A 27325-nucleotide genomic window follows, 5' to 3' on the forward strand; every position below is an offset into this window, starting at 1 on the left:
TTCTCAAAAAATGCTCTTTATTCATTCACATATATTACCGCATTTAATTCTCACTTCATATCCATGAACAGAGAACACAGAAAGATAATTATTCCACTTCACAGACAGAAAGCTTGAGATCCACAAAAAAGTACTTCTTCCCAATTAAGTGAGTAAACACAGGAGTGAAAACCAGCTCTATGCTTTCAGCTCTCTAACTTCACCCTTCTTTCTCAAAGAGAACGGAGAGTGGTCAGCTCTCATTTTCATTTATGTTTAAAGTTATTAAAAATATCTTTAGCAACAAACTTAGAGAAAGAATAACCAAAATTCCACACTTTAAAACATACAGACATTATATTTACATGTAATTTTTCATATTAACTCATTCAAAATATTACTCTAACATCCCAAATGTTGGTTGAAACACCTAGGAATTTTAGCATTTTGTCTTGACATCATGCAAACTAGTCCTAACCACTTTCGACCACTACTGATACTGAGAGACATTCCACCAGTAATTATTCAATTGAAAAATCTGAGTAAATTCATTGAAACAATTTGAGTAAATGATTTTTGGTGCAGGATTACATTCACTAAAATATGTCATGGAAACAAGTTGGTCAGTAATAAATTTGTAAACTGTGGTGAGGGTCAGGCTCACTATTAACATGGACTATCTCAATATCAATAAAAGATACTTTTAAAATAGAGAAAATAATTCAGGTGGCCCAAATACATACACTTTTGTTACTATGATGATTAATAACATGGGCATCTGTATCAGGATTTTTAAATGTGGCATGTGGAGGAAGAAATAAGGTACAAAACCAGGGAAAACTACTTGTGAAGAACAAGGCTAAGATTGCTACTCAGAGAATGAGTAGTAGGTCCTCCTTCTGGGGCAGGTGAAAGGAGAATCAGTATGTGTCTGTGTCATAATTACTCAAGTCAACACCTCGTCCCATGAAGTAGAGCTTGTACTCTTGCTGGCTGAACAAACGGATACTCAGTTGGGTGCCTCTAGCACGACTTTGATGTGACATCATTCATAGAGACTGATAAAATATCAGATATTCTTTTCTCACATGCACACACACACATAATCACAGAGGTGATTCTGTGATGAAGAGACCATCAGAAATCAGTGTTTACCACAAATGCACATGATCCAGCTCAGGAGAAACTCACGCACTCCAGAATCCCCAAAAGGCACAGAATGTTTCAGAGAGCATCATTTTCAGTTCTGGTTATTGGTTTCCTGAATGGTGACCCTAATCTGCTTTTCAAGTTTCAGTAACTTTTGGTAAAATTTTTCAGCAGTGTCTTCATCTAGGTCCATCTGGAAAAGAAGCAAGATAGGCATGACTAGAAAGGAAAAATAAACAGGATTTGAATAAAAGGAATCCATTTAAATAACAGGTAAAAGAATCCAAAAAAGGCCTGGTGGGAAAGCTGCGGGGGAAGCCATGTGGGGAATGTTAGGAATCTTAACTTTTTTTTTTAATTACAGCTGATACTTAACCTCCTAGTAACTAACTTGTTTAGTAAAAGAGCTCTGATCTTAGCTGAACTCACTGCCCTGCAGATGAAAGACTAAGTCTCCAGCCTTCACTGAAGCTAATGGTACCATGGACTAAATTCTGGCCAATGAGATATAAGTGGAAGTGTGTGGTACTACCCAGAACTCTCTTTAAAGGGAATGGGGCACCCCTTTCTTTCTCCCATCTTCACACTGCTCTCCTGAACCATAAGGATGCGGGCCGTACCTCAGGGATGGCAGGGGGAACCTGGATACCTGACAATTTCCAAAGCTGCCAGGCCAGCCCAAAGCTGCCATCCTCCAAACTGCTTTACATGCAAGAAATCTTAGCTTTTATCTTGTTTTATCCACTTTACTTTACATTCTTCTGTTTTATGTAGAAAATTAATTTTAACTGATATAGTGTATGCAAAGCAGACTGCCAGCCCCCAAAGCTAAAAGGCTAAAAATTAAAGAAAACTTTAAAACATTTTGGAAAAACATTTACATTCAATCATGTTAGCATTTTTTTTTCATGTTGTAACTGGAAGAGGAATTACAGCTCTCTTTAATTCAACCCAACATTTAAACAGCAGAAAGCTGACTTCCCAAAATTAATCAAAGGTTAACAACATTCTGCAATGCATTTCCAAGAAATGCTAATAGACTCCTTCGGTTTATGAAATTAAACATTTTATCCCCTTGGTAAATCAGTCATTCCTTTGACATCAATATATGTAAGTTCAAAAATTCTGAGGACCTAAAAGTAAGCTTGTTAGTTTACAGTAGAGTTCCCAAGGTGACTTCCCAGGTGATGCTAGTGGTAAAGAACACATCTGCCCATGCAGAAGACACAAGAGATGCTAGTTCAATCCCTGGGTCAGGAAGGTCCCCTAGAGAAGGAAATGGCAACCCACTCCAGCATTCCTGCCTGGAGAATCCCATGGACAGAGGAGCCTGGTGGGCTACAGTCCATGGGGTCTCAAAGAGTTGAGTGAAGCATGACTAAAGCAACTTAGCACAAAGTTCCCAAAGTATTTCTTGGGATGTTGTGATGCATTCTTAAATTTTAAAAGGAAAAGAAAACGTCATACAGTCAAGAACAACTTAGAAACAGCAGGATGAAACACGTCAGGCATATCTCCTAACTGTATCAACTTCTCAAAGCCGTTGCTGGCATAATGTGCATTGTGCGGGTCTCTGAAAGGGGGGGAATATAATGTGAAGCATTTCTTAAACTTACTTGGATGACAAATTGCTTTTTGCAAATCTTCTTAAGGAACTAGTATCTCACAGAATATAGTATGGAAAACACTGGAGGTTCTTAGGTTCATTTTTAGTAAACATATACTATAGGAAGTGGAGAGCATGGTTCCCTTTAGACCTCAAGCTACTGACATATAGACAAGGTCACTGTCGAGCATGACTCTGCCTTAGCTAACTTACTTGCTTCAATCTAATTTTCCAGCAAATTTGGAAAATTCAACAGTGCCACAGGACTGGAGAAAGTCAGTTTTCATTCCAATCCCAAAGAAAGGAAATGTCAAAGAATGTTCAAACTGCCACACAATTGCACTCATCTCACACGCTAGCAAAGTAATGCTCAATAATCTCCAAGCCAGGCTTTAACGGTACGTGAACCATGAACTTCCAGATGTTCAAGCTGGATTTAGAAAAGGCAGAGGAACCAGAGACCAAATTGCCAACATCCATTGGATCATCGAAAAAGTGAGAGTTCCAGAAAAACATCTACTTCTGCTTTAGTGACTAGGCCAAAGCCTTTGACCATGTGGATCACAACAAACTGTGGAAAATTCTGAAAGAGATGGGAATACCAGACCACCTGACCTGCCTCCTGAGAAATCTGTACGCAGGTCAAGAAGCAACAGTTGGAACTAGACATGGAACAACAGATTGGTTCCAAATCTGGAAAGGAGTACATCACATTGTCACCATGCTTTTTTAACTTATATGCAGAATACATCATGAGAAATGTTGGACTGGATGAAGCATAAGCTGGAGTCAAAATTGCTGGGAGAAATATCAGTAACCTCAGATATGCAGATGACACCACCCTTATGACAGAAAGCAAAGAAGAACTAAAGAGCCTCTTGATGAAAGTGAAAGAGGAGAGTGAAAAAGTTGGCTTAAAACAACACTCAGAAAATTAAGATCATGGCATCTGGTCCCATCACTACGTGGCAAACAGATAGGGAAACAATGGAAACAGTGACAGACTTTATTTTTTTGGGCTCCAAAATCACTGCGGATGGTAACTGCAGCCATGAAATTAAAAGATGCTTGCTCCTTGAAAGAAAAGCTATGACCAACCTAGACAGTATATTAGCAGAGACATTACTTTGCCAACAAAGGTCCGTCTAGTCAAAGCTTTGGTTTTTCCAATAGGCATGTATGGATGTGAGAGTTGGACTATAAAGAAAGCTGAGTGCCAAAGAACTGATGCCTTTGAACTGTGGTATTGGAGAAGACTCTTGAGAGTCCCTTGGACTGCAAGGAGATTAAGCCAGTCTATCCTAAAGGAAATCAGTCCTGAATATTCATTGGAAGGACTGATGCTAAAGCTGAAACTCCAATACTTTGACCACCTGATGCGAAGAACTGACTCATTTGAAAAGATCCTGATGCTGGAAATGATTAAAGGCAGGAGAAGAAGGGAACAACAGAGGATAAGATGGTTGGATAGCATCACCGACTCAATGGACATGAGTTTGAGTAAGCTCTGGAAGTTGGTGATGGACAGGGAGGCCTGGCGTGCTGCAGACCATGGGGTCGCAAGGAGTTGGACACGACTGAGTGAACTGAACTGAACTGAATTTTATTTTATGCCATTGCCTCCTCACAATAAGCTAGGTAGTCAAAAATGGGAGGCTGAAATAAACCTTACTCAGGACAAAAATATAACAAAATTAATCCTTATGGGGTCAAAATAATTTTTTTCACCTTCTACTATGTAACTATGTTTAATTTCATTTTAGATAACACAGAATCTACAAAATACAGCACCCATGTTTCCAAACTCTGTACCCTGCCTCTTCAAATACCAAACTATTAAAGCTAATAATTGTCATAAGTGGAACACAAAGGGAAGCTAACTTCACTAAGAAAGATGCTTTATATTTCATTCAACTTGGGTCACATTTCTTGAGCATGTGCCATGTGCAAGGTAACCTGCAAGGAAAGAGGGTGTAATCCCCGCTTCACAAAGCTCCTTGGAGCAAGGAGCCCACTGCTGAATGAGTTCTACCCAGGACTGGCACAGGTCAAAAAAATCTAGCATGAAAGCACCTGACCCAATGTAAAAGGTCACATAAAAGCTGAGATCTTAAAAATAAATAGTAGTAATGAATCAGAAAAAAGATAGGTAAGAGCAGTTTAGGTGGAGAAAAGGTGTGCCAAGCTAAGAGGCAGGAGAGAGCAGAAGGAAATGAAAATAGGCCAGTGTGAAGGCAGAGAGGGGAGACCCGCAGAAGAGAAGCTGGGCAGCTGGTAGGGTGGTCGGGAACCCAGGGACCAGCCCACCATCAGCCTCTTCAGTGAAACAAAGGAAAGAGAGTCACCTTTTTGGACGTCACATAATTGCTTCCAAAGCCAGTGGTGGCACTCAGATATTTCACCAGAGGATTGAGAGACTCAGGCTTTTGGTGGAAAAGCCAGACCTGGAAAGGAAGAGGGTGTCAATGACTCTTCTCTTCTGCCCACAGTGAGTGAGGCTGGAGGGGATTTTTAATCAGCACTTCAGAGAGCCCCAGACAAATTCTGACAACCCCCCTGAATAGCATCAGCTGACTGTGACACTGGCATGAACCACTACTATAATTTGAAGGAAGAAAGTAGAAGAGCCCACTTAATAGTATCCTTTGAAAATTTTTAAGCAAACGTTCCCATATTTAACTGACTCTTCCCTTAATCCTCAAATTAAAGCTCAGGACATGTGAACTGGAGCTCACTCCAAGAGGATACTCAGCTGACACCACAGCAAAGTACAGGTCACTGATGTAATATTTAATTTTATTAATAGATGAGTACGTACATGTACATGTACAACAATCAAAAGATGTACATGGAAGTCAAAACTCTTCCTCCCTTTCAGTTTTCTAGCCACCCAGTTCTCTCCAGAAGCAAGCACTCATGTTAGTATTCTGTATATTCTTCCAAAGAAAATGTATTTGGTTAAAAAAACAAATACATCCATTTCTCTTAGGCAAATGGAAGCAAAGTGTACACTATTCCATGCTTTACATTTTTTACTTGAACAACAGGCCTTGGAGATACTTTCAAACCAGTACATGAAAATTTCAATCTTTTTCAAAGTAGCATCCTTCTATGGATGTGCCATAATTTACATAAAGTTTCCAACTGATATAGAAGTTTTTGCCAGTTTTTGCTATTACAAACATCACTGTGATGAATGATGACTAAATCATTCAATGTAAGTTTGAGGATATCTTACATCTTAAATAAGATAAATACCAAAGATGGAATTGCTAGGTTAAACATATGTGCATTTATTATATTGAATGATATCGCCAAACAGTCCTTGACAGAGGCTGTGTCAGACTACTCTCTCCAGCAGTGCAGCAGAGTGCTCATTTCCCTAGACCCCTGCCAATACAGTATCAATACATTAAAACTTCTAATCTTTGCTAATCAGAGGTGAAAGTTTTTCATTAATTTGCATTTCTCGAAGATTAGGCATTTCTTCACATGATTAAAAGTTTCAAAACTCTCTTCATGTCCTCTGCCCATTGTTCCAATAAGTTGTTTTCCTTGATTTGTTGATGTTCCTTAACAATTAAGAAAATTTAGTAATTTTAGTAAAATTACCAGTAAATTTAGTAAATTTTAGTAAAGTTTAGTAATTAATTTACAATTAATCAAAGTTGTAGTTTTGATTTGCACTTCTCTAATAATGAGCGATGTTGAGCATCTTTTCATTTGTTTGTTAGCCATCTGTATATCTTCTTTGGAGAAATGCCTGTTTAGGTCTTTTTCCCACTTTTCGATTGGGTTGTTTGTTTTTCTGGTATTGAGTTGTATGAACTGCTTGTTTCTTTTGTAAATTAATCCTTTGTTAGTTGTTTCATTTGCTATTATTTTCTCCCACCCTGAGGGTTGTCTTCTCACCTTGCTTATAGTTTCTTTTGCTGTGCAGAAGCTTTTAAATTTAATCAGGTCCCACTTGTTTCCTTTTGCTTTTATTTCTCTTACTCTAGGAGGTGGGTCATAGAGGATCTTGCTTTGATTTATGTCATCAAATGTTCTGCCTATGTTTCCCTCTATGAGTTTTATAGTTTCTGGTCTTACATTTAGGTCTTTAATCCATTTTGAGTTTATCTTTGTGTGTAGTGTTAGGAAATATTCTAATTTCATTCTTTTACATGTAGTTGCCCAGTTTTCCCAGCACCATGTACTGAAGACGCTGTCTGCCCGATTGTATTCTTGCCTCCTTTGTCAAAAATAAGGTACCCATAGGTGCATGGGTTTATTTCCAGGCTTCTATGTTGTTCCATTGGTCTATATTTCTGTTTCTGTGCCAGTACCATACTGTCTTGATGTCTGTAGCTTTGTAGTATAATCTGAAGTCAGGAAGGTTGATTCCTCCAGCTCCATTCTTCTTTCTCAAGACTGCTTTGGCTATTCGGGATCTTTTGTGTTTCCATATGAATTGTGAAACTTTTTGTTCTAGTTCTGTGAAAAATGCCATTGGTAATTTGATAGGGATCACGTTGAATCTGTAGGTCGCATTTGATAGTATAGTCATTTTCACAATATTGCTTCTTCCTACTCAGGAACATGGAACCTCTCTCCATCTGTTTATGTCGTCTTTGATTTCTTTCATCAGTATCTTATAATTTTCACCAGCTAGAATGGCCATCAACAAAAAGTCTACAGACAATAAATGTTGGAGAGGGTGTGGAGAAAAGGGAATGCCCTTGCACTGTTGGTGGCAATGTAAATTGATACAGCCACTATGGAAGATGGTATGGAGGTTCCTTAAAAAAACTAGGAATAAAACCACCATATGACCCAGCAATCCCACTCCTAGGCATCTACCCTGAGAAACCTGAGGAAACATGTGAAAAAGACACATGTATCCCATTGTTCATTGCAGCACTATTTACAATAGCTAGAACATGGAAGCAACCTAGATGCCCATTGACAGATGAATGGATAAAGAAGTTGTGGTACATATACACAATGGAGTATTACTCAGACATAAAAAGGAATGCATTTGAGTCAGTTCTGATGAGGTAGATGAACCTAGAACCTATTATACACAGTGAAGTTAGTCAGAAAGAGAAAGATAACTATCATATTCTAATGCACATATACAGAATCTGGGAAATGGTTCTGAAGAATTTATTTACAGGGCAGCAGTGGAGAAACAGACATAGAGAATAGACTTACGGACATGGGGAGAGGGGAGCAGAGGGTGAGAGGGATGGAGAGAGTGAGATGGAAATTTCCATTACCATATGTAAGATAGATAGCCAATGCGAATTTGCTGTGTGGCTCAGGAAAGTCAGACAGGGTCTCTGTATCAGCCTAGAGGGGTGGGGTGGGAGGGAGATGGGAGGGAGCTTCAAAGGGGAGGGGATATATGTATACCTATGGCTGATTCATGTTGAGGTTTGACAAAAAACAGCAAAATTCTGTAAAGCAACTATTCTTCAATAAAAAAATTTTTTAAAAAAGCAAGTGCTTTGTAAGCGTAGGTGAAAGAGGGCTACATCTTTTGTTCTTTGCTTACACAAGGCCTTAAAATCTTTTTTCTTATTTTTTATTGAAACATAATGGCTTTACAATAGTGTGTTAGTTTCTACTGTACAATGAAGTGAGAAGTTAATCAGCTATATGCTTATCATGTTCTAGTGCTTTAGTTAAACTCCAAAAACTTTTTTGTACTGTTTTGTTTTTAATAGGATTTTATAATGAGAGCCAAGCATTTTATGGGAATGACCAATGCATAAAATAAAATAAACTGTATAGCCTTTTCTTTGTGATTAAAAAAAGAAAGAAAATTTAACCTTTATCTATGTTATGGGTAGCAGGTATTTTTCTTCTATTTTGTGGTAAATCTTTTGAGTATCTATATAGTGAGAATTTTAGTCATGTAATTTTTTTTTACTTTTAATCAATTTTTTCAGTTTTTTAGAGTTCCTGGGAATAGTTAAGCCTCTGCACTCTTAAAATTATTTTAAAATGTCCCCATATTTTTTCCAAGTAACTATACATTCTTACATTTATACATAAATCTTTTAGTTTACCTAGAATATTATTTGACTGTAAGGTATGAAGAAAAGATCCTATTTTATTTTTTGGCACCATTTGTTGAATAAACCATCTTTACCCTCACTGATTTTCTGCATAGGTGATTTTCTGCATCACCTATATGCTTTGGGCCCATCCTAAACTTTCTATTTTATTCTACTGATCTGTCAATTCACATGCCAACACTACATTATTTTCATTAAGATGATTTTCTTTAAAATCTTAAATGCTGAAATATACAAAATCCTTTACAATAAGCCTTCTCTCATTTACTCCTGTAATTCCTATTTTACAGCTAATAATAAAAGGCTTAGGCAAGTAAAAAATGTGCCCAAGAGTTCACAGTCAGAAACTAGAGAACTGGAATTTGAACAGAATTACTATAATTCTACAGTCCACATTCTTTTTTTTTTTTTACAGTACACATTCTTAACCACTGTATTCTAAGCCACTCAAGCTCAGCCCATTTAAAGAGATAAAATTTATTCAACCAAAGGTTGAAGAGATTCTTGCTACACATATGATGTGCTCAAACCCTCATCTGTATCCCCAGCATGTATAATCATCACTAAGTGGTAATGACATCCTACTCACCCACACTGAAGGAAATTACAGCAGGTCACAGACTTTTTGAACATGACGCTGGGGACCTGCCGCTTATCTTATCAAATTCAACCTATCCTTCAGAGCCCAAATTAAGCCTGACTCAGTAAGCAGAGCCTGCTCCAACTAGTCCAGCCCCATAGTGATCCTCCTTTCTGATCATTCCTAGAGTACTTGCCACCAGATGATAGAATGTCTGATTTTCTTGTCTATTTTCTCTATTCATTCTTTTTTTAAAAAACATGACTCTAAGCTCATTAGCAACTGGAGATTCTGAATTTTAACTATTCCTACTCCTCTGACACAATATATACTTGACCTCTAGATTTGATTTTCAGTGTCGTAAATGTGTGGAAGGAGTAATCCCTAAACAATCATTCATTATTTTAAATAGCTTAACAAATATATTAAGAAATACATAAAATTAGTTTAAAAGTATTTGCTTCTATTATCAATTTGTCTCTCTACAATAAATGCATTTCTTTCTGCAATATTTACCATAAGAAGAGTGCCAACTCAATTCCCTTAGCGTTTTCCTTAGTTTCAGTTCAGCTATGATTTAAGAATCTGTTAAGTATGAACACTCTAGTGATAGGCTCTCAGGTTTCTAAAATACAGAGCAAAAACCCTGAAGGAGCTAAGTGGAGTGAGGGAAACACACACAGAGAACTGACTTTTAATATAGTGGAATTTCAACCAGATGGTATATAGCACAGAGGACGAATACATTTCATCTTGTATGACAATTCTCATCCACTGGTAGAGAATGTCTTTGGGGCCTTTAGTTGAAAAATATTCAGAGATTCATTTATGTACAACAGAACAGAGTATTATGATCCATTAGTAATGTCTGCCATTGATGCAGAAACATGTGCAGTCCATTTGCATGAGTGACTTAAGGAAACAAACTGGTTTTCTAATCAAGTTAATAACTCGGTTCTCTATTATTAATACAGGAAAAGAGAATCTTCATATTGGGAAATGGAGCTGGGCTTTGCTGCCTCTACTCTTGACCCCTGAGAGACACCTTCTCCGTGGGAATCTCACGCTGACTGCCCAGCCAGCATCTGGCTTTGCCTGCCCCTACAGCATTCCACGCTCCGCTCTCCTCTGGCTGCTCATTCTTGCTTCTACAGAAGTGCTGACCCCAAAACCACGGCACTCAGTGCCAGGAAACATACTGGACTTTCAAAGTTCACTGCTAATCATCAGCATTTCACCTTACGACTCACCTTAGTCCAATAGGACCTTGCTTATACAGAGCCTGTTCTCACCTTTTCTGTTACGACTGTTTCTAATCCAGTGGATTCACAGTCTACATCTGTGAAGTGAATACAACATATTAAAACTCTAGTGACATACCAGTGCTTCTGTTCCATTCTGAGGTGTCAGCGTGAAAGCATTTGCAAAAAAGCGTAACTGAGAAAAAGAAAACAATAGTCATTTTGCGGTGGTTTAGAGTCACAAAAGTATTACCCATTTAAATGTTAAAAAAAAGACAAACTGCATTTCTTATTACAAAGAGCACTTTTTCAGTTTCAGAAAATAAATCTAAAGAAGAAATAATTTCCATCATTTAATCTCCATTACTCCAAGTCAACCACTTTTAACATGAAGGCATATGTCCTTATCTTTTTTCCATGCCGGCCATAAACAGAAGGATATTTCTTCCTGAGCTCTACAAGGGAAGGACATTTCCTGAAAGCAGCATTTTCTAAAGAGTGCTGGAGGGATGCTCAAAATACAAACAAAACAAACAAGCAAAAACATGATACTGTGATCATACAATGCACAATCATACCCTCCTTGGTAAATTTTAATGCACTTGACTATATTAAAAGCTCAGAGAAATCCAGTTTGATATCACTTACCACAGGTTTCTCAAAATTATATAATCATAGAACTCCTGGGCTATATGGTGCGTGATCAGAGAAGCATTCCCTTGACGAAAAGTGTACACTAAGATGGTGGTGCAGTGGGAGTATCAGGTGGGATGAAGCAGAGATTACATGGTAAGTAACATCAAAACTTCTGAGTGAAACGGAATTCTGCCACCTTCAAGTTCAGTTACTTAAAGCACTTTCCAACCCTTAAACATATCTTTTTGGCTCCAACTTGAACAGCTTAAGGAAACTAAGAGAAGAAGCATTTACCACTCACCAGCCATATGATTGGCATGATTAACATCCACACAAAGGGAGGAAGGATTCCATACGTCAGACTGGTCAGCATCGTCCCTGGGCACACGACACTGGAATACAGACCCTGGGAGCAGAAAGGGGGGCAGCAGTTCATTTCAATTCAATACACGCTGAGCCTACCTCTGTGTCAGTAAATAAAGGAGAAACACAAATGAGCCAGGAAGCCAGGTGTCAAGGCTTTATGCTCTAAGTTGTCCTTGAAGCTGGGTAGACCATTTCAGTTTAAGAATCGTGTACTGAAAATGCACTATGAGAGGCACTCAATACAAATAGTAAGATAAAGTATTTTATTCTCAAGTAACTTAGAGAACAAAGAGTAACCGAGCTTGAAGCAGGATGAGAGAAGTAGGACTGGTTACCTGAGTTTTCCATGGCTTAACTGAAGATCTGTTGACCAACCAAAATGAGCAGTTAGAGATAAGAAAGCCATGCAAAGAAAGTCTTTGCCTGAAAGACGTTTCTATTCTAGTAAATACAGACAGCTAAACCTCAAGTGTATTTCTGTTTCCTGCAGGTACACAAGGCCCAGGGCTCTAGCTTGAGGCATCAGAGAGGTGGGTATGATTCCACAAAGACCTCCTCTAACTGAAGATCTCTAAATCAGGTTCTCTGCCCTGGAGTCATCATTTTAGAAAGATCTGTTCTATAAAAAGAGTCCCAGTTAACACATGGCACATATTAATAATAGACAGGGTGTTTGATGGTCTTTAGTAATCCTTGGAACACTGGGATTTGTTTTACTAGTTTAGTTGGTTTAATTTTCACCACATTTCACCTTATTTTGATATTGACTATTTTAATTCATGGGCTTCCCTGCTGGCTCAGCTGGATAAGAATCTACCTGCAATGTGGGAGACCCGGGTTCTATCCCTGGGTTGGGAAGATGCCCTGGAGAAGGGAAAGGCTACCCACTCCAGGATTTCAGCCTGGAGAATTCCATGGACTGTATAGTCCATGGAGTTGCAAACATGAAGTCAGTTGGACACGACTGACTCACTTTCGTTTTCAGTTTATTTCATATTTTTATTACTTTTAACTTAATTTTCTTTTTCCTTTTAAACAAAAATAGAAAGTGCCAGGATAGCACAGTCAGTTCAGGGGACAGAAAGCACCCTGAGGGTCAGAAGCTAGAAGGCTGGCTTCCTTTATTCACTGCTGCAGGGCCTGGTGGTGCCTGACGTGGATAATTTAGACCTGAGAATCCCCTTGATTTACCAGCAGTCCTCCGAAAACAGTCAGGAACTTTACAGACCAAAAATTCTTCCCAAATATTTTGCCCCAAAGATAGCTAAGAAGAATTTCTTATTCTGGGAACTAGCCAGGGACAGTTAGGACCTATTCAGCCCTAAACGAAGACATCTGTGAACTAAAATCCAGGGCTTTCAACACACACGACTTTCTGACATTGAGCAACAAAAGAAACAAGCAAGGAGGCCATCTTATCTAAACTGGAGTTCCTTCACACATTTGATCTGAAGGAATGAGCGTGACGACCCTGAGTATTTCTCAAGGCTGTGTAAGGGGAGGGGTCATTCATGGACAGGGATCCAACATTTCTAGTCATACAAGTCTTCGAAGGGAGGTAGTTCTTTCTTAGCTACTTCTTTCTTCATAAAAGCCAAGGGAGAAACATCATGAGCTACAAACCAATCACACAGATTTTAAAGGAGGTGGCAGCATTAGCTAAATCTTTTTTAAAAAAAGATGAAATCCCAAAACTTGACAATGGAGACAAGCAAAATTTCAGAGCTTTTTTATGAAAAAAGAAGCTAAATCCACTCTGACCTTATCCCTAAAAGGGAGTTTCCAGAGGACAAGCAGTTATGACAAGTTTTTAAACATCCTAAGAAATCTCAGGAGGAGGCTCACAAGTGCACCAACACACTGAGCCTGAATAATAATAACAACAGCCAACAAACAAACATACGTAAGCACATGGGTGAACAGCTGCAGACCGCATGACCAGACACTACACCCGTGAGCACAGAACCACAGTCACCTTCACACACATGCGCACAGACCCACAAACCCACACATGTGCGTGTGGCCAGGCACACTCACGCATGCATGCACGCACGTGAGTACACATACCTCCCACATACGTGCAGATACATACATATACACACGCACATTCTAACACAAAGCATTGTTGTGAATGCTTCTTACCACTCCAATCACTCAATCTTCCCAACAAATCTATGAGGCAAACACTATTACTAACCCTGATTCTCAGATGAGGAAACTGAAAGTACGAAGACATTAAATAATCTGTCCAAGGTGACAGAGCCAGGATTCAAAAGCAGATCTACAGAATATGCTCATAGCTTCTACTTTTATACCATCCTCTTCACTAAGAGGTTTGATCCTGAGCCTGTTCTCAGAAGTGAGAATTCCAGCTGATGAAGGTCTCCATTCCAGAATCAACCAGGTCTGGACCATTACATAAGGTTTATACTGCTGTATCTAACGGATGATCGAAAACGGTCCCTTAAGGGCAAATAGTTTCTGCATTGTCTTTTTATTTCTCCTTCCTCCTCAATTCTAAGCCTGGGTCAGTACCCTAAAAATGGTCAGTTTTTGTAAATATTGTTGGAATTAAATTTCTCCCTAGTCCCACATTCAAAAAACACAGTCAAAGCAAATAAAGGAAAATGCCCACAGGAGAGACTGGAGATTTCCAGTTAAAATTTTGGACCTTGGCAAGAGAAACATACAAAGAAGTCCTAAGTTCCAGACCTCAGAGGCCACAAGAAGCCAGCATGTCTGACAAGGGCTGCTCTCTAAACCCAGTCGTCACAAAGGCACAGCTCTGCAGCCTCACCAAAGATCCTCGTTCCCCAAGGGCTTTCTAACTACCAACTGTCCTGTAACACTGGATATATATAGCAAACGCTGGGTGGCAGCATGGCTTAATGGGAAAAGGCCAGGCAATGAAGTTAGACAGCCTTGAGCTCAGCTCTGAGCTCCAGCCTTTACTAACCGTGTGACTTCTGGGTAAATGACTTTAATAAGGACTCCAAACTTTAGTGTCCTCATACGAAAATGGAAATATTCTGACCCACCTCACTGTGATGGGAAAGGTATTAAATGACACACGGCAAATGCTTGATAGGAGCTATAGATATCGTTAGTAGTGTCATTCTGTTATATAAATTATAGCTCCAGAGGAGCTACAGACTGGTAAATGAACCCCCATATACCTACAAGTCCGGAGCTCATTATCTCTGCCCTAAACTTCCTATACATCAACTATCAGTCTTTGTCATGTCCTACCTTGTCCTCACAGCAATCCTGCTCAAGAAACAATATTTCATCTTCACACTACAATAGACAGCCAGCCATTTTACTAAGAAATCAGTGGTAGTTCAGAAAACACTGCCCTGCCATTTCCAGATCACTGAGACAGGCTACCTGCTGGTTGAAGTTCCTGTTCAAAGCCACACTCAGAAGGTCAATGGCATATTTGGAAGAGCTGTAGGGCTCCTGGCCTTTGCTGTGCTGGACATCCTCAAGGCTGAAATTAGATTTCTTTGCATTGCGAGATGATGTCCAGATGAGCTGAGATGGACTCTCACTGTGACATAGGAGAGATTCTAGTTCCTGAATCTGAATGAGGAATAAAACAAACAAACAAAAAAAAGTGTCAAAATATACTAAGGGATTACAAGATAACAATTTTGAAACCAACATAAATGTACACTAGAATTGAACATGTGTGTCATTGGTAAAGTAGGACACAAGTAAGCAAGAGAAGGGGTATAGACTGATCCATGTGGTAAGGGATTAGTCAGACATCAGTGTGAACTCATGTTTAGCTTAATAAAGATTCAGATGGTTACATACAAAATATTTATAGATATTTATATATAAATGGGTTAGCATGCACATAGATATTTCCTTGAATTCCAGAAAAACATCTACGTCTGTTCCATCAACTACGCTAAAGCCTTTGACTGTGTAGATCATAACAAACTGTGGAAAGCTCTTAAAGAGATAGGAATACCAGACCATCTTACCTATCTCCTGAGAAATCTATATGCAGGTCAAGAAGCAACAGTTAGAAACCTGTGTGGAACAACCGATTAGTTCAAGTTTGAGAAAGGAGTACAACAGGGCTGTCTGCTGCCACCCTGTTTGTTTAACCTATATGCTGAGCACATCATGAGAAATATCAGGCTGGATGAGTTACAAGCTGGAATCAAGATAGGCGGGAGAAACATCAACCTCAGATATGCAGATAATACCACTCTAACGGAAGAAAGCAAAGCGGAACTAAAGAGAGACTTGATGAGGGTGAAGGACAAGCGTGAAAGAGCCGGCTTAAAACTAAATATTAAAAAAACTAAGACCATGGCATCCAGCCCCATTACTTCATGGCAAATAGAAGGGGAAATGGTGGAAGCAGTGACAGATATCCTCTTCTTGGACTCTAAAATCACTGTGGATGGTGACTGCAACCATGAAATCAGAAGACAGTTGCTTCTTGGCAGGAAAGCTATGACAAAGCTAGACAGTATGTTGAAAAGCAGAGACATTACTCTGCCAAAAAGGTCTGTATAGTCAAGGTAATGGATCTTCCCAGTAGTCATGTACGGTTGTGAGAACTGGACCGTAAAGAAGGCAGAATGCCAAAGAATCGATGCCTTCAAACTGTGGTGCTGGAGAAGACTCCTGAGAATCCCTTGGACAGCAAGGAGATTATACTAGTCAAATCTTAGGGAAAGTCAACCCTGAATATTCATTGGAGGGACTGATGCTGAAACTGAAGCTCCAGCAATTTTGTCCTCTGATGCAAACAGCTGACTCACTGGAAAAGTCCCTGAAGCTGGGAAAGATGGAGGGCAGAAAGAGAAGAGGGCATCAGAGGATGAGATGGCTGGATGGCATCACAGATGAAATGGACATGAACTTGGGCAAGCTTGGGGAGATGGTGAGTGATAGGGAGGCCTGGTGTGCTGCAGTTCCATGGGGCCGCAAAGAGTCAGACAGGACTGGGAGACTGAATAACAACACGATAATGTCCTCGCTCTGCGAGCTGAGAGGGCCTACAAGCAAATGCTATCTCAACAGCAAGCAGCACCAGGTATGAGTTTCTAATGCCATTCTCCAACAAAAGGAAACAGATCTCCTCAGAGAAATGTCTGATTCTGAGACTGGGATAGGAAATACATAACGTGAGTCTTAAACATCATGTGGTGTCAGGAAGGACATGCACAAAACCAAACCAGAAAGCCAGGATGATGAGGCTGTGTCAAAGACACAGAAATTCCATAGGAGAGAAAGCACAGAAATAAACCCACGTGTCCAAGGCCAAGTAATCTACAGGGGAGGAAAGCACACAGTGTGCAAAGAAGCTCCCTGCAGTAACTGGTGCTGGGAAAGCCGGACAGCCACATGCAAATGACTGAAATTAAAGCATTCTCTAACACCACACTCAAAAGTAAACTCAAAATGGATAAAAGATCTAAATGTAAGACCAGACACTATAAAACTCCTGTAGGAAAATGTAGGCAGAACACTCTTTGACAGAAACCGCAGTGATATCTTTTTGGATACACCTCCTAGAGTGATGAAAATAAAAACAAAGATAAACAAATGGGATCGAGTTAAACTTAAAAGCATTTGCACAGCAAAGGAAACTATAAATAAAACAATAAATTTTAAAAATAAACATAAAAAAATACAACCTACAGAATGGGAGAAAATACTTACAAACAATGCAACCCATAAGGGATTAATTCCAAAATATATAATATTCCAATATATACAATATATAGCTTATTCAGCTCAATATCAAAAAACAAACAACCCAATCAAAATATGGGTAGATGATCTAAATAGACATTTCAAAGAAGATACACAGATGGCCAAGAGGAATATGAAAAGATTTTTAACATCATTCATTATTAGAGAAATGCTAATCAAAACTATTAATACAATGAGGTATCACCTCACACCAGTCTACAAATAACAAATGCTGGAACAGGTACAGAGAAAAAGGAAACCTCTTAAACTGCTGATGGGAATATAAACTGGTACAGCCACTGTGGAGAACAGTATGACAGAGCTCTACTAAAAACAGAGCTTCCAAGACGTACTTCAAAAAGACACATACACCATGATGCACACTGCTGCACTATTTACAATAGCCAAGACCTAGAAACCACCTAAATGTCCACTGATAGATGAATGGATAAAGATGTGGTGTGTGTATACACACAGACACACAGCGGAATATTACTCAGCCATAAAATAAACAAAATAAGGCATTTGCAGCAACATGGATGAACGTAGAGATTATCATACTAAGTGAGGTCAGAGAAAGACAAATACATGATATCACTTATATGTGGAATCTAGAAAAAAAATGACACAAACAATTTATTTACAAAACAGAAACAGACTCACAGACATAGAAAACAAATTTGCAGCTTCCCAAGGGGAAAGGAGGCAGGGGACACACTGCTATATACAAAATAGATAACCAACAAGGACCCACTGCACAGCACAAAGAACTATACTAAATATTCTGTAATAATCTATATAGGAAAAGAATCTGAAAAAGAAGATATATGTGTATATAGACATATACATACACATGTATATATAACTTAATCATTTCTCTGTACACCTGAATCTAATACAACATTGTAAATCAACTATACTTCAATAAGAGTTTTTGAAAAAGATATAAAAGTTCCAACTGAAAGAGGTCCAATGGCCCAAGCTAAAATAATTCGAGTAAGAAAATAGTGTTTATAATTCAAAGGAGAAAATACATATCCATGAATCTGCATGGATGTAACAAATGTCTTTATTCAGCTTTACTAAGGAATAATAGGCCAATAAATAAGTGGTTGAATAAAGAATTAAGTGGAGGAGAACAGACATAGCTCCCTTGCAGAAAAACTCCAAATAATTCATACAGCTACTCCATGCTTAAGAAGGCCGAGCACAACCACATGTGGGCTACACAAAGTGACTCTCCCACAGACGACTACATATAAAGGGAGAGAGAAGTAACCACACACAGGAAACCCTGACAGACGCCACGTCAGGTCAGCGGAGCCCTCGTAAGACACACCGACAGGGTGGGAGGAGCCTGGCGCTCTCTCTCGGTGGTCTTCCTTTCAAACACGCCTTTTCTCAGATCTAATCATGAGGGAAACAGACACATCCCGTAAGGGACCATATACAAAACACCTGGGCAGCAATCCCCGAACTGCCAGGGCCATCAACAGCAAGGAAAGTGTGAGAAATTATCACGACCAACAAGAGCCTAAGGAGATTGGACTACTAAATGTAATGTGAGATTTAACTACTAAATGGGATGCTAGAACTGAAAAAGAATTATCACACAAAATTGAAGAAATCTGAATAAAGCATGGAGTTTCGTTAATAGTAATATATCAACGTTGGTTCACTAACTGTGACCATCTACCAACCTATGTAGGATGTTAATAATAGAGGACACTGGGACTTCCCTGGTGGTCCAGTGGTTAATACTCCAAGCTTCTAATGCAAGGGGGTGCAGGTTCAAGCCCAGGTGGGGAACTAAGATCTCACATGCAGCATGATGCAGCCAAAAGATAATAATAATAGAGGAAACTAGGCCTAGGGTATGCAGAAACTCTCTACAATAATTCTGTAAATCTAAAGCTACCCTAAAACTTGAAGTGTATTAAAGAAATATCTAGGAATGCTTCCACATCTGCAATGAATATTTACATCAAATCGAGAGAATCCATGAACATGAGATTAACTCAGTCATCTGGTTCCACAATGTAATACTGCACTGTACCTGGAACTTTACAGAAATTATCTCTAGTCTTTTAACAGCCCTAAAAGTTTGATCATTTATAATCAAACTGGGGATGGACCCACTCATATAATGCATTTACACTTGGACCTAGAATCCACGTTTCTGTTCCACAAAGTGGTAAGATTCCTAAAACTAATTTGGAGAGAGTAGAAGGCATCATAAGTCTTCCTGTTATTTTATTTGATAAATCAACCCCCAAGCCCCTGCTGTTAGGCCTACCTACATAAGGATACACAATGTTAAATCATGACACCAGGACACCTGTGAGAATCGTGCCTTCGGTCACCACTCTCCTCTGCCATTCCAACCTGGATCACCCCAAAATACTAGATTTCCTTAACAACCTGATTTTTTAAACAGCAGATTCATCAAAAAGTTGACAGACTATTAATAGTCACATTAACTTACCCTCTATCATTGCCAACTAATTTAATAATTCAAAAAGAGGGCAAAGAATGAGAGGATTATAAAAACATAAGGGATATATTAGATGAATCTCTGAAGAGTTATAAAACATGATCAAATATGAATTCAATCCTATCCTGACTATATTTTAACTTTTACCATTGAAGAAGCAATACCACATTTTTTTTTTTAAGCGCTAAAGGACCTAGAATGACACATGAATCCCACACTCACTCCTGATATCCTGGTGCCCAGCTCAAAGCGGTTCCCAACTTCGTTTGTATCATTCTAGAAATAGATACATACTTGTCTATTTGTTTATACAAATGAGGTCACACTGTACATAACACCACCAGCTGTTTCTTCTCAATAATAAAATACTAATGGCTATCCCATCTAAGTGCAAAAGATCTTTTCTTTTAATGGTTTACAATATTCCAATGTTTACATACATCTTAAATTATTATATTTATATTTACAGCTAGCCCTCAAAGAGGTCCAATTATGAGGGAAATTATATTTGAGGTGAAAAGATCATAAATCTAAAAGTGTCAGAGATACAAATTCTATGCATCAGAAAGAGTTCTTCTAATAACAAAGAATTAAAAGCAACTGGCAACAGAGCTGGGCATTACTTAATCTAGATATTAAAGCTGTCTTATGAGAATAAATGTGAGGCAAGAGCACAGAACAACTTAGGCAATTTGCACATCCCTTGCTTAGCTTTATATGTATGCCTGGAATTACAACACATCAGTCTGGATGCTTAAGAAATCACATCACGATAGTAAAAGATTAACTATTAAGTACTGTCTAACAGTGTCTTGTCTGTTACCCCATCCTATCTGATGACAACCCCAGTTGCAAAGACCATTTAGAACACTACTTGTGCACTTTCTCAGGTCTGTTCAGTGTTTCTAAAAGTGCTTGTGTGTTTATATTTTACTTTCTGCTCTCTGAAGTGGATGTCCAAAGGAAAAAATACACCAACAGGCTGCTTTAGGGAAGCAATGTTTTCAAAGAGTAATCACCCCCATTTAAACACTCAAAGATGTAACGCTAGCCATAAACTAATGAGCTTAACAACACAGCATTGGACATATCTGCACATGTTTAGGATCGCAGCACTAACAGTTGGCTTACTAAGCCTAAAACATTTTTACCAGGATAAAGTGGCCAAAGACATTGGTTTCAAACACCTCCTGGAGCCCATCAGGAGTAAGCTTGTCATTCTGTGTCAGCAGTCCTTCAGCTGTGGAGAACATATGAATCACGTTTCTGAAACAACAGAAGACAATGGTATGACTTTTTAAAGCTTCTTTAACTGAAGATACTAAAGAGAGACCCCCTCCTGCCTTCCCCAAACCCCCAAATTTTCCTTGCTTCTGTAATAACAGGAACAAAAATACTTACTTCTCAGACCAGGTTATTTTGAGCCCTAAATCAAATGCAAAAATGCCTTCTTGCACCCAGTTCAACTTATATACTTATAGTTCATACAACCAACAGGAACCTGAGCCTTTCAAAACCCTGCTGCAAAAACTCTCTTCCCTTCATTCCAAATCAAGCTATTAGGTTGGTGAAAAAGTAATCGTGGTTTCAGACCATGAATTTTAAATCATTATAACTAGGCTCAAACACACCTTTATTAATCAAAATAGGAACCATTACAATCAACACATTTTTGCCAATGAGAAGTAAGTTTGTTTATTCCTGTAGCATAAAAACACATGCTTCAGGATTCCACAAACTCTTGGAAAGCATTTTTCTGCTTCCTGCTGGTTGTGGAAGTGTTTTCCTGCAAAAATGCTTTGATGCTTGCAAAAATGCAAGATGCTTGAAGAAGTCATAGTCAGTTGGCGAGAGATTAGGTGAATATGGTGGATAAGGCAAAACTTTATATAGCCCAGTTCATTCAACTTTTGAAGCACTGGATGTGCAACGTGTGGTCATGGAGAAGAACTGGGCCCTCTCTCTTGACCAATTGCAGCTACAGGCATTGCAGTTTTTGGTGCATCTCACTGATTTGGTGAACCTGCTTCTCAGATGTAATGCTTTCACGGGGACTCAGAAAGCTGAAGTGGATCAGAATGGCAGCACACCACCAAACAGTGACCATGACACTTTTTTGGGTGCAGGTTTGGCTTTAGGAGTGCTTTGGGGCTTCTTCTTGGTCCAAACACTGAGCTGGTTGTTGTCAGTTGTCATATACAGCCCACTTTTTACTGCACATTACAATCTGACTGAGGAGTGGTTTGTTGCTTTTGCATAGAATAAGAGAAGATGACACTTCCAAATGACGATTTTTTTGATTTGCAGTCAGCTCATGAGGCTCCCACTTATCAAGCTTTTTCACCTTTCCGATCTGCTTCAAATGCCAAACTACCATAGAATGGTCAACACTGAGTTCTTCAGCAACTTCTCATGCAGTTGTAAGAGGATCAGCCTCAATGATTGTTCTCAACTGGTCACTGTCATCTTCTGACCATCGGCTACCGAGTTCCCCATCTTCAAGGATCTCATCTCCTCTGCAAAACTTGTCAAACAACCACTGCACTGTATGTTTGTTAGGAGTTCCTGGGCCAAATGTATTGTTGATGTAAGTTGTCTCCACTGCCTTATGAACAATTTTGAACTCAAATAAGAAAATCACTTGAATTTTCTTTTGGTCTAACATCCTTTCCCTAGTCTAAAAAAAATATAAAATACACAGCAAGTAATAAGTCATTAGCAAAAAACAAAGCGAGAAATGTGCATTAAAATGATGTATAACATTACCACATTTATTTAAGAATGTATTCCAATATCGGATAGCAAATTTCAACCATGCAAAACCACAATACTCTTGCACCAACCTAATACAAGTCAACTGCCCTGGTGGAATAACAATCATGCCAAGAAGAAAGAGTCTTCGCCCGTGCACTGGGTGTCTAACTGCTGAACAAAGTAACAAAGTGAAGCCGGCTTTTTTATGATAGGGAATTCCTGAGGCACTGAATACACTAAGACAGTGATTTGCTGAGAGATCAATGTAATAGGTCAAGACCAGCAGGTGATTTTGTGTGTAGGGGTGTGTGTGTGTGTTGAATGGCAGAAAAGTAAAACAAAATTAGCAGTATAGGAAGAAGCACGAAGTAAGAGTAATATCTATTTATGGATAAGTATGGATGTGCTCAGTGCTCAGTTGTGTCTGACTCTTTGCCATCCCATGGACTATAGTATGCCAGGTTCCTCTATCCACTGAATTTTCCAAGCAAGAATACAGGAATGGGTTAGTTGCCATTTCCTTCTCCAGGGACTCCCTGACCCAGGGATCGAACCCATGTCTCCTGCACTGGAAAGCAGATTCTTCACCACTGTGCCACCTGGGAAGTCCATGAATAAGTACACTGGGTCACAAAAGAGATTTATTTCTTACTGTAGGTTGTAGTTAAACATTTTTGAGAGCCACTAAATGTGTATTGAGAATCTCCCAGGAAGGTATTTAGCCCTGTACATTTCCTCAGCCTACTGGTCAGGGTACCTGACACATGGCTGAGAAATGCTTCTAAAGCTGCCTTCCTGGGTATTAGAGTCTCACTGACAACTCTGCCTAGTTCTGAAATGTTCTAATGGACACAGTCAGGCAGACCAACACTGACCTGCCAAAACATGCGACATACTTGGAATATCTGGGGACCAAGAACACAGAATCATGACTTGCAACATTCCTCACAAAGATGAAAGCATGCTTCATGACACGGCTGCAACATGTACTTCCTATCTTCATTCTTCCCAACACCCCCTCATTCCCTCAATTTAATGGACTGATGGCAAAACTAGCCAAAAAATAAATAAACACCTTCCTTCCAATCAGTTAATCTAGAAGATAGAAATTACCTTGAAAAGAGACCACGAAAAAGTGCTTTGATATTTAGCTGTGGATTAGGCATGATCCCAGCATTTAGATATACATAGTCTAATCTCTGAAACCTGCAAGTAAAATCAAGAAAGAAGATTGTTAGTTATCTCTTAGAGCAATTAGAATAAAGAAGGTCCATGAAGGACAGAAAGCACAAAAATGATGGCCATAGCAAGCTTAGGCATCAGTACTACTTTCTCAACATTTTTTATTTAGCAATGGTAAATACTTGAGTATTCTTTTTTTGATGGTGGCCTCAAACAGAATTTGGAGAGCTGTAATGGGTTTTGAAGTCAAATCTTCTCTGATCAATACTCCTTCCAGCTTAGTCCTCCCAATAAGGTACCACAGCAACTCTATTAAACCCACTCTCCTTCTGGTCTTAGAAAGGTTTTTGCTTTTTAAAAAAAAAAAAAATTCACATTTTTCCTCTTTGATAAGTAAAACTTATATAATCTGATCCATCAATGAGGGAATCTGAACACCAAGATATCCATTAGAGCAGAAAACACAGTAATGCAAATGGCTATCAAGCATAAATGAAATACAATATATTATTCTTCAGCCAATTCTTTTACCAAGAAGGCTTTCCTTATATATATTGAAGTTCATTTTACTGCCCATGGAAATAAAGAAGCTCTTGCTTATTACGGGCCTGAATTACAAAAATGTAATTAATAGTCTATTAATTAAACAAATTATTATTCATTCCTCTTAGAAGAAAAAAATATGCCCCACCTTTCCAGAAAAATGCATTGTGTAGCTATATGCAATTTATTGTCCATTTTTTGAGAAGTTATATATCTAAGGACTCTAGCCCTTCATATACTAAACATTTGTCAAATGTTTATTGTATGCCAATTACTGTTGGTATGAACAAATTTTTAGTGAGTGGCCTGGGGAAATTTCTTCACTTGTCAATACCTACCTTACATACTTAATGGATTCTTTTTATGTGAAGCAAAGATGCAAAAAATGTATTTAAACATCAAAGGAGTTATACTAACCTAAGACTTTACAACTGACTGCATGTCAAAATATGCTCATAAAATAAACTTCATGGAATGGTCATGCTTATGATTAAGAATGAAAATATGGTATACTGAAGCATAATATGTCACTATACAGATTTCCTCAGTGTAACTTCTTTTTACACTGCACCTATTTCTTTTATAGATTTTCCCATCCGTTCTTACTCTATTAGCTGTTGCATTGCACAACCACATGAGAAAAAAGCCATCAATATGATGCAGACCTTTGCTTGAGCTCCTTGGTGGCCTGGAACACGGACGGCAGGCTGCTGACATCCACCTGCACGATGGAGACCTCAGCAGCGGGGTGGGAGGCCAGCAGAGAGGTGCGGACAGCTTCTGCTTTGCTCACGTTCCTGCACGCCAAGCACAGGTGAAGTGCATCATCTTCTTCCAGCAACCGCCTGCAGAGGGCTAGGCCCACGCCACTGAGAGGACAATTCAGATATAGAATATGCATTAAATGAGATGGTGCCAAATAGAGGCACCTTCTCTCTGGCTCAGAAGACTGATTTTGTCAACTTGAGCCCCAAAGAGGAGTCCAGGTAGACAGAAAGCACTCAAAAACTACGTAAAGAAGTGGGGAACCCTCCAACTCTAAAAGTCACTGGCTCAGGATGTTGCCCAGCTTGTGTTTCTTTCATTTTGCAAAAGCTCAATGACCTGAATAACTGCAAATCAGAACTGTCCTTTAGCATTTAAGACAGATTTTATCCTGTCAGTGGTTTTCATTTTATGCTGATCGTGACACTCATGAAAATGATTCAGTACATCACCAGCAAGAGCTAAAAAGAGCATCTCAGCAGTTAGCAGTGTCCGTGTTTTACTCTGCTGTCCGGGTTTTTCAAGGGCAAGGGCTCTTCTATTAGCTGGTATCATGGCCACTATCAGCAGCACCAGAAATTCCTAATTTAAGGAATGGGTGGCTCTTTCAGAGTAAGGTATATGCAAATGGCAGGACAGACAAGTCCCTTTCAACTACTCAGACTGAATAACCAACAGGAAGATAATTAAGTGGAAGATAGGAAAAGGAAATATAAGCTGGCTACAAGGAAAGAGAAGTAGGGATGAATGCGTGCTGCGTGCTTAGTCACTCAGTCATGTCTGACTCTTGGTGACCCCATGGATCAGCCTACGAGGTTCCTCTGTCTATGGAATTTTCCAGGCAAGAATACTGGAGAGGATTGCCATTTCCTCCTCTAGGGGATCTTCCCCACCCACAGATGAGTACATGTGTCAATGACCTCCTTCAGAAAGAGCATTGTGAAACCACACAGTAGGTGGGGAGAGGGGTCGGATCAGGTTGGCTGATAACAGTGAAACCCTAGGTAAGTGGGCTTTTTCCAAGACTTTAGAGCTGATTCCAGGCAAAGAGCCTTGCACCATGAATAAACCATAGTTATGTTTATTCATCCCCACTTGAGAATAGGCCTTTTCTATAAATATACAATTGCACATATCACAATATTTGTAAAAGGAACAAACACAAAATCAAGCCTGGCTTATTTAAGCATATCAACATAGAAAGCCCCACACTGGCTGTTAAAGTTATTCAGGTGAGGGCACATTAAAATTCTGCCCATCACAGGACACCTGCCAGGTTTGTTTTAGTTAACATGGACATGTCTAGATAACTGAAAGCTGAACTCATTTTAAATGTCGTTTAACATAACCTCAGTCTTAATCCACCACCCTCCACCCCTCAAACGCCTCAATTAGAAAAATGGTTTGGTTAGTTTCATCCTCCACACACTGTTCATTGAATTACAAACGAAAAGTAAAACAGAGGCTGAATCCACATACCCAGCCCCCAGACTAAATTACTCTTCGGCAGTATGGTTACTTGCACTCCTTCCACGCCTTAACAGAAAAGTTACTTTTGTCTGAGTCCCTGAAGAGTACGTATACTAGATGTCCAGCACTGTGTTACATGAGATATTCCCCCCCGCGCCCGTATTCTAACGTTCTTGGACGCTGAAATTTATCTAGGGGCGGAAGTCTAGCACAGAAAAAAAAACTGGGAGAGTACAAAAAGTATGGTGATCTGGTTTAATTTACCAGTGATGAGAAAGTCAAAAGTGGAAAGGGGGCGAGGTCTGAGTGGGTAGTCACTTTCTCTGCATACCGACAGGACGTCACTGAGACTCATCTCTGAGCGGCGCTCGCCTTTTATTTTCGCTGTCGTGTTTAATTGAAAGCACGTTACTGAGCCGCTCACGACGCCGACAGGCCTGGTACCTCGCGCATAGGGGAGCCCAGAGAAAAGCCGGACAGGGTCTCCGGCCCGCGACCCCACCGAGGCAGGGTCAGCGATAGGGGCTCCCGGGGTCGGTCGGTGGCGGGTCCACCTGGCTTGGTACTTCCTGCTCCCTCGGACCCCAGCCCCGCCGCCTCCATTATCTCGAAGGAGGTCTCACCTGCTCGCCCCGGTGATCAAAACCACTTTCCGCATGGTTGCGCACCCTGTGACCACGCGCCCAAAGCAGGCACCCAGTAAGGACTCTCACCGGTACTTAGACCCGTAACCCCGCCTCGGCCACGCCCCCGGGCCGTCAATCAGGGCCCGGA

General features: G+C 39.6%; 1 protein-coding gene across 2 annotated transcripts; it reads right to left on the bottom strand.

Annotated features, from left to right (window-relative positions):
• On the bottom strand, positions 1–27313 carry HSD17B7 (hydroxysteroid 17-beta dehydrogenase 7). Of its 2 annotated transcripts, XM_043876641.1 has the most exons (9): positions 27175–27313; positions 24982–25185; positions 23705–23797; positions 20989–21103; positions 15010–15204; positions 11558–11662; positions 10760–10816; positions 5080–5178; positions 1–1321 (listed from the first exon to the last, which is right to left on the bottom strand). In XM_043876641.1, exons 1-9 carry the CDS (start codon positions 27207–27209, stop codon positions 1220–1222), a joined length of 1005 nt encoding a protein of 334 aa, XP_043732576.1. In that variant the 5' UTR covers positions 27210–27313; the 3' UTR covers positions 1–1219. The 2 variants fall into 2 exon arrangements, with proteins under 2 accessions (XP_043732576.1, XP_043732577.1); XM_043876642.1 differs by lacking the exon at positions 5080–5178.
• Between the last annotated feature and the right edge of the window lie 12 nt (positions 27314–27325).

The sequence above is a fragment of the Cervus elaphus genome, chromosome 20, assembly GCF_910594005.1.
Source record: "Cervus elaphus chromosome 20, mCerEla1.1, whole genome shotgun sequence".
NCBI classification, from domain to species: domain Eukaryota; kingdom Metazoa; phylum Chordata; class Mammalia; order Artiodactyla; family Cervidae; genus Cervus; species Cervus elaphus.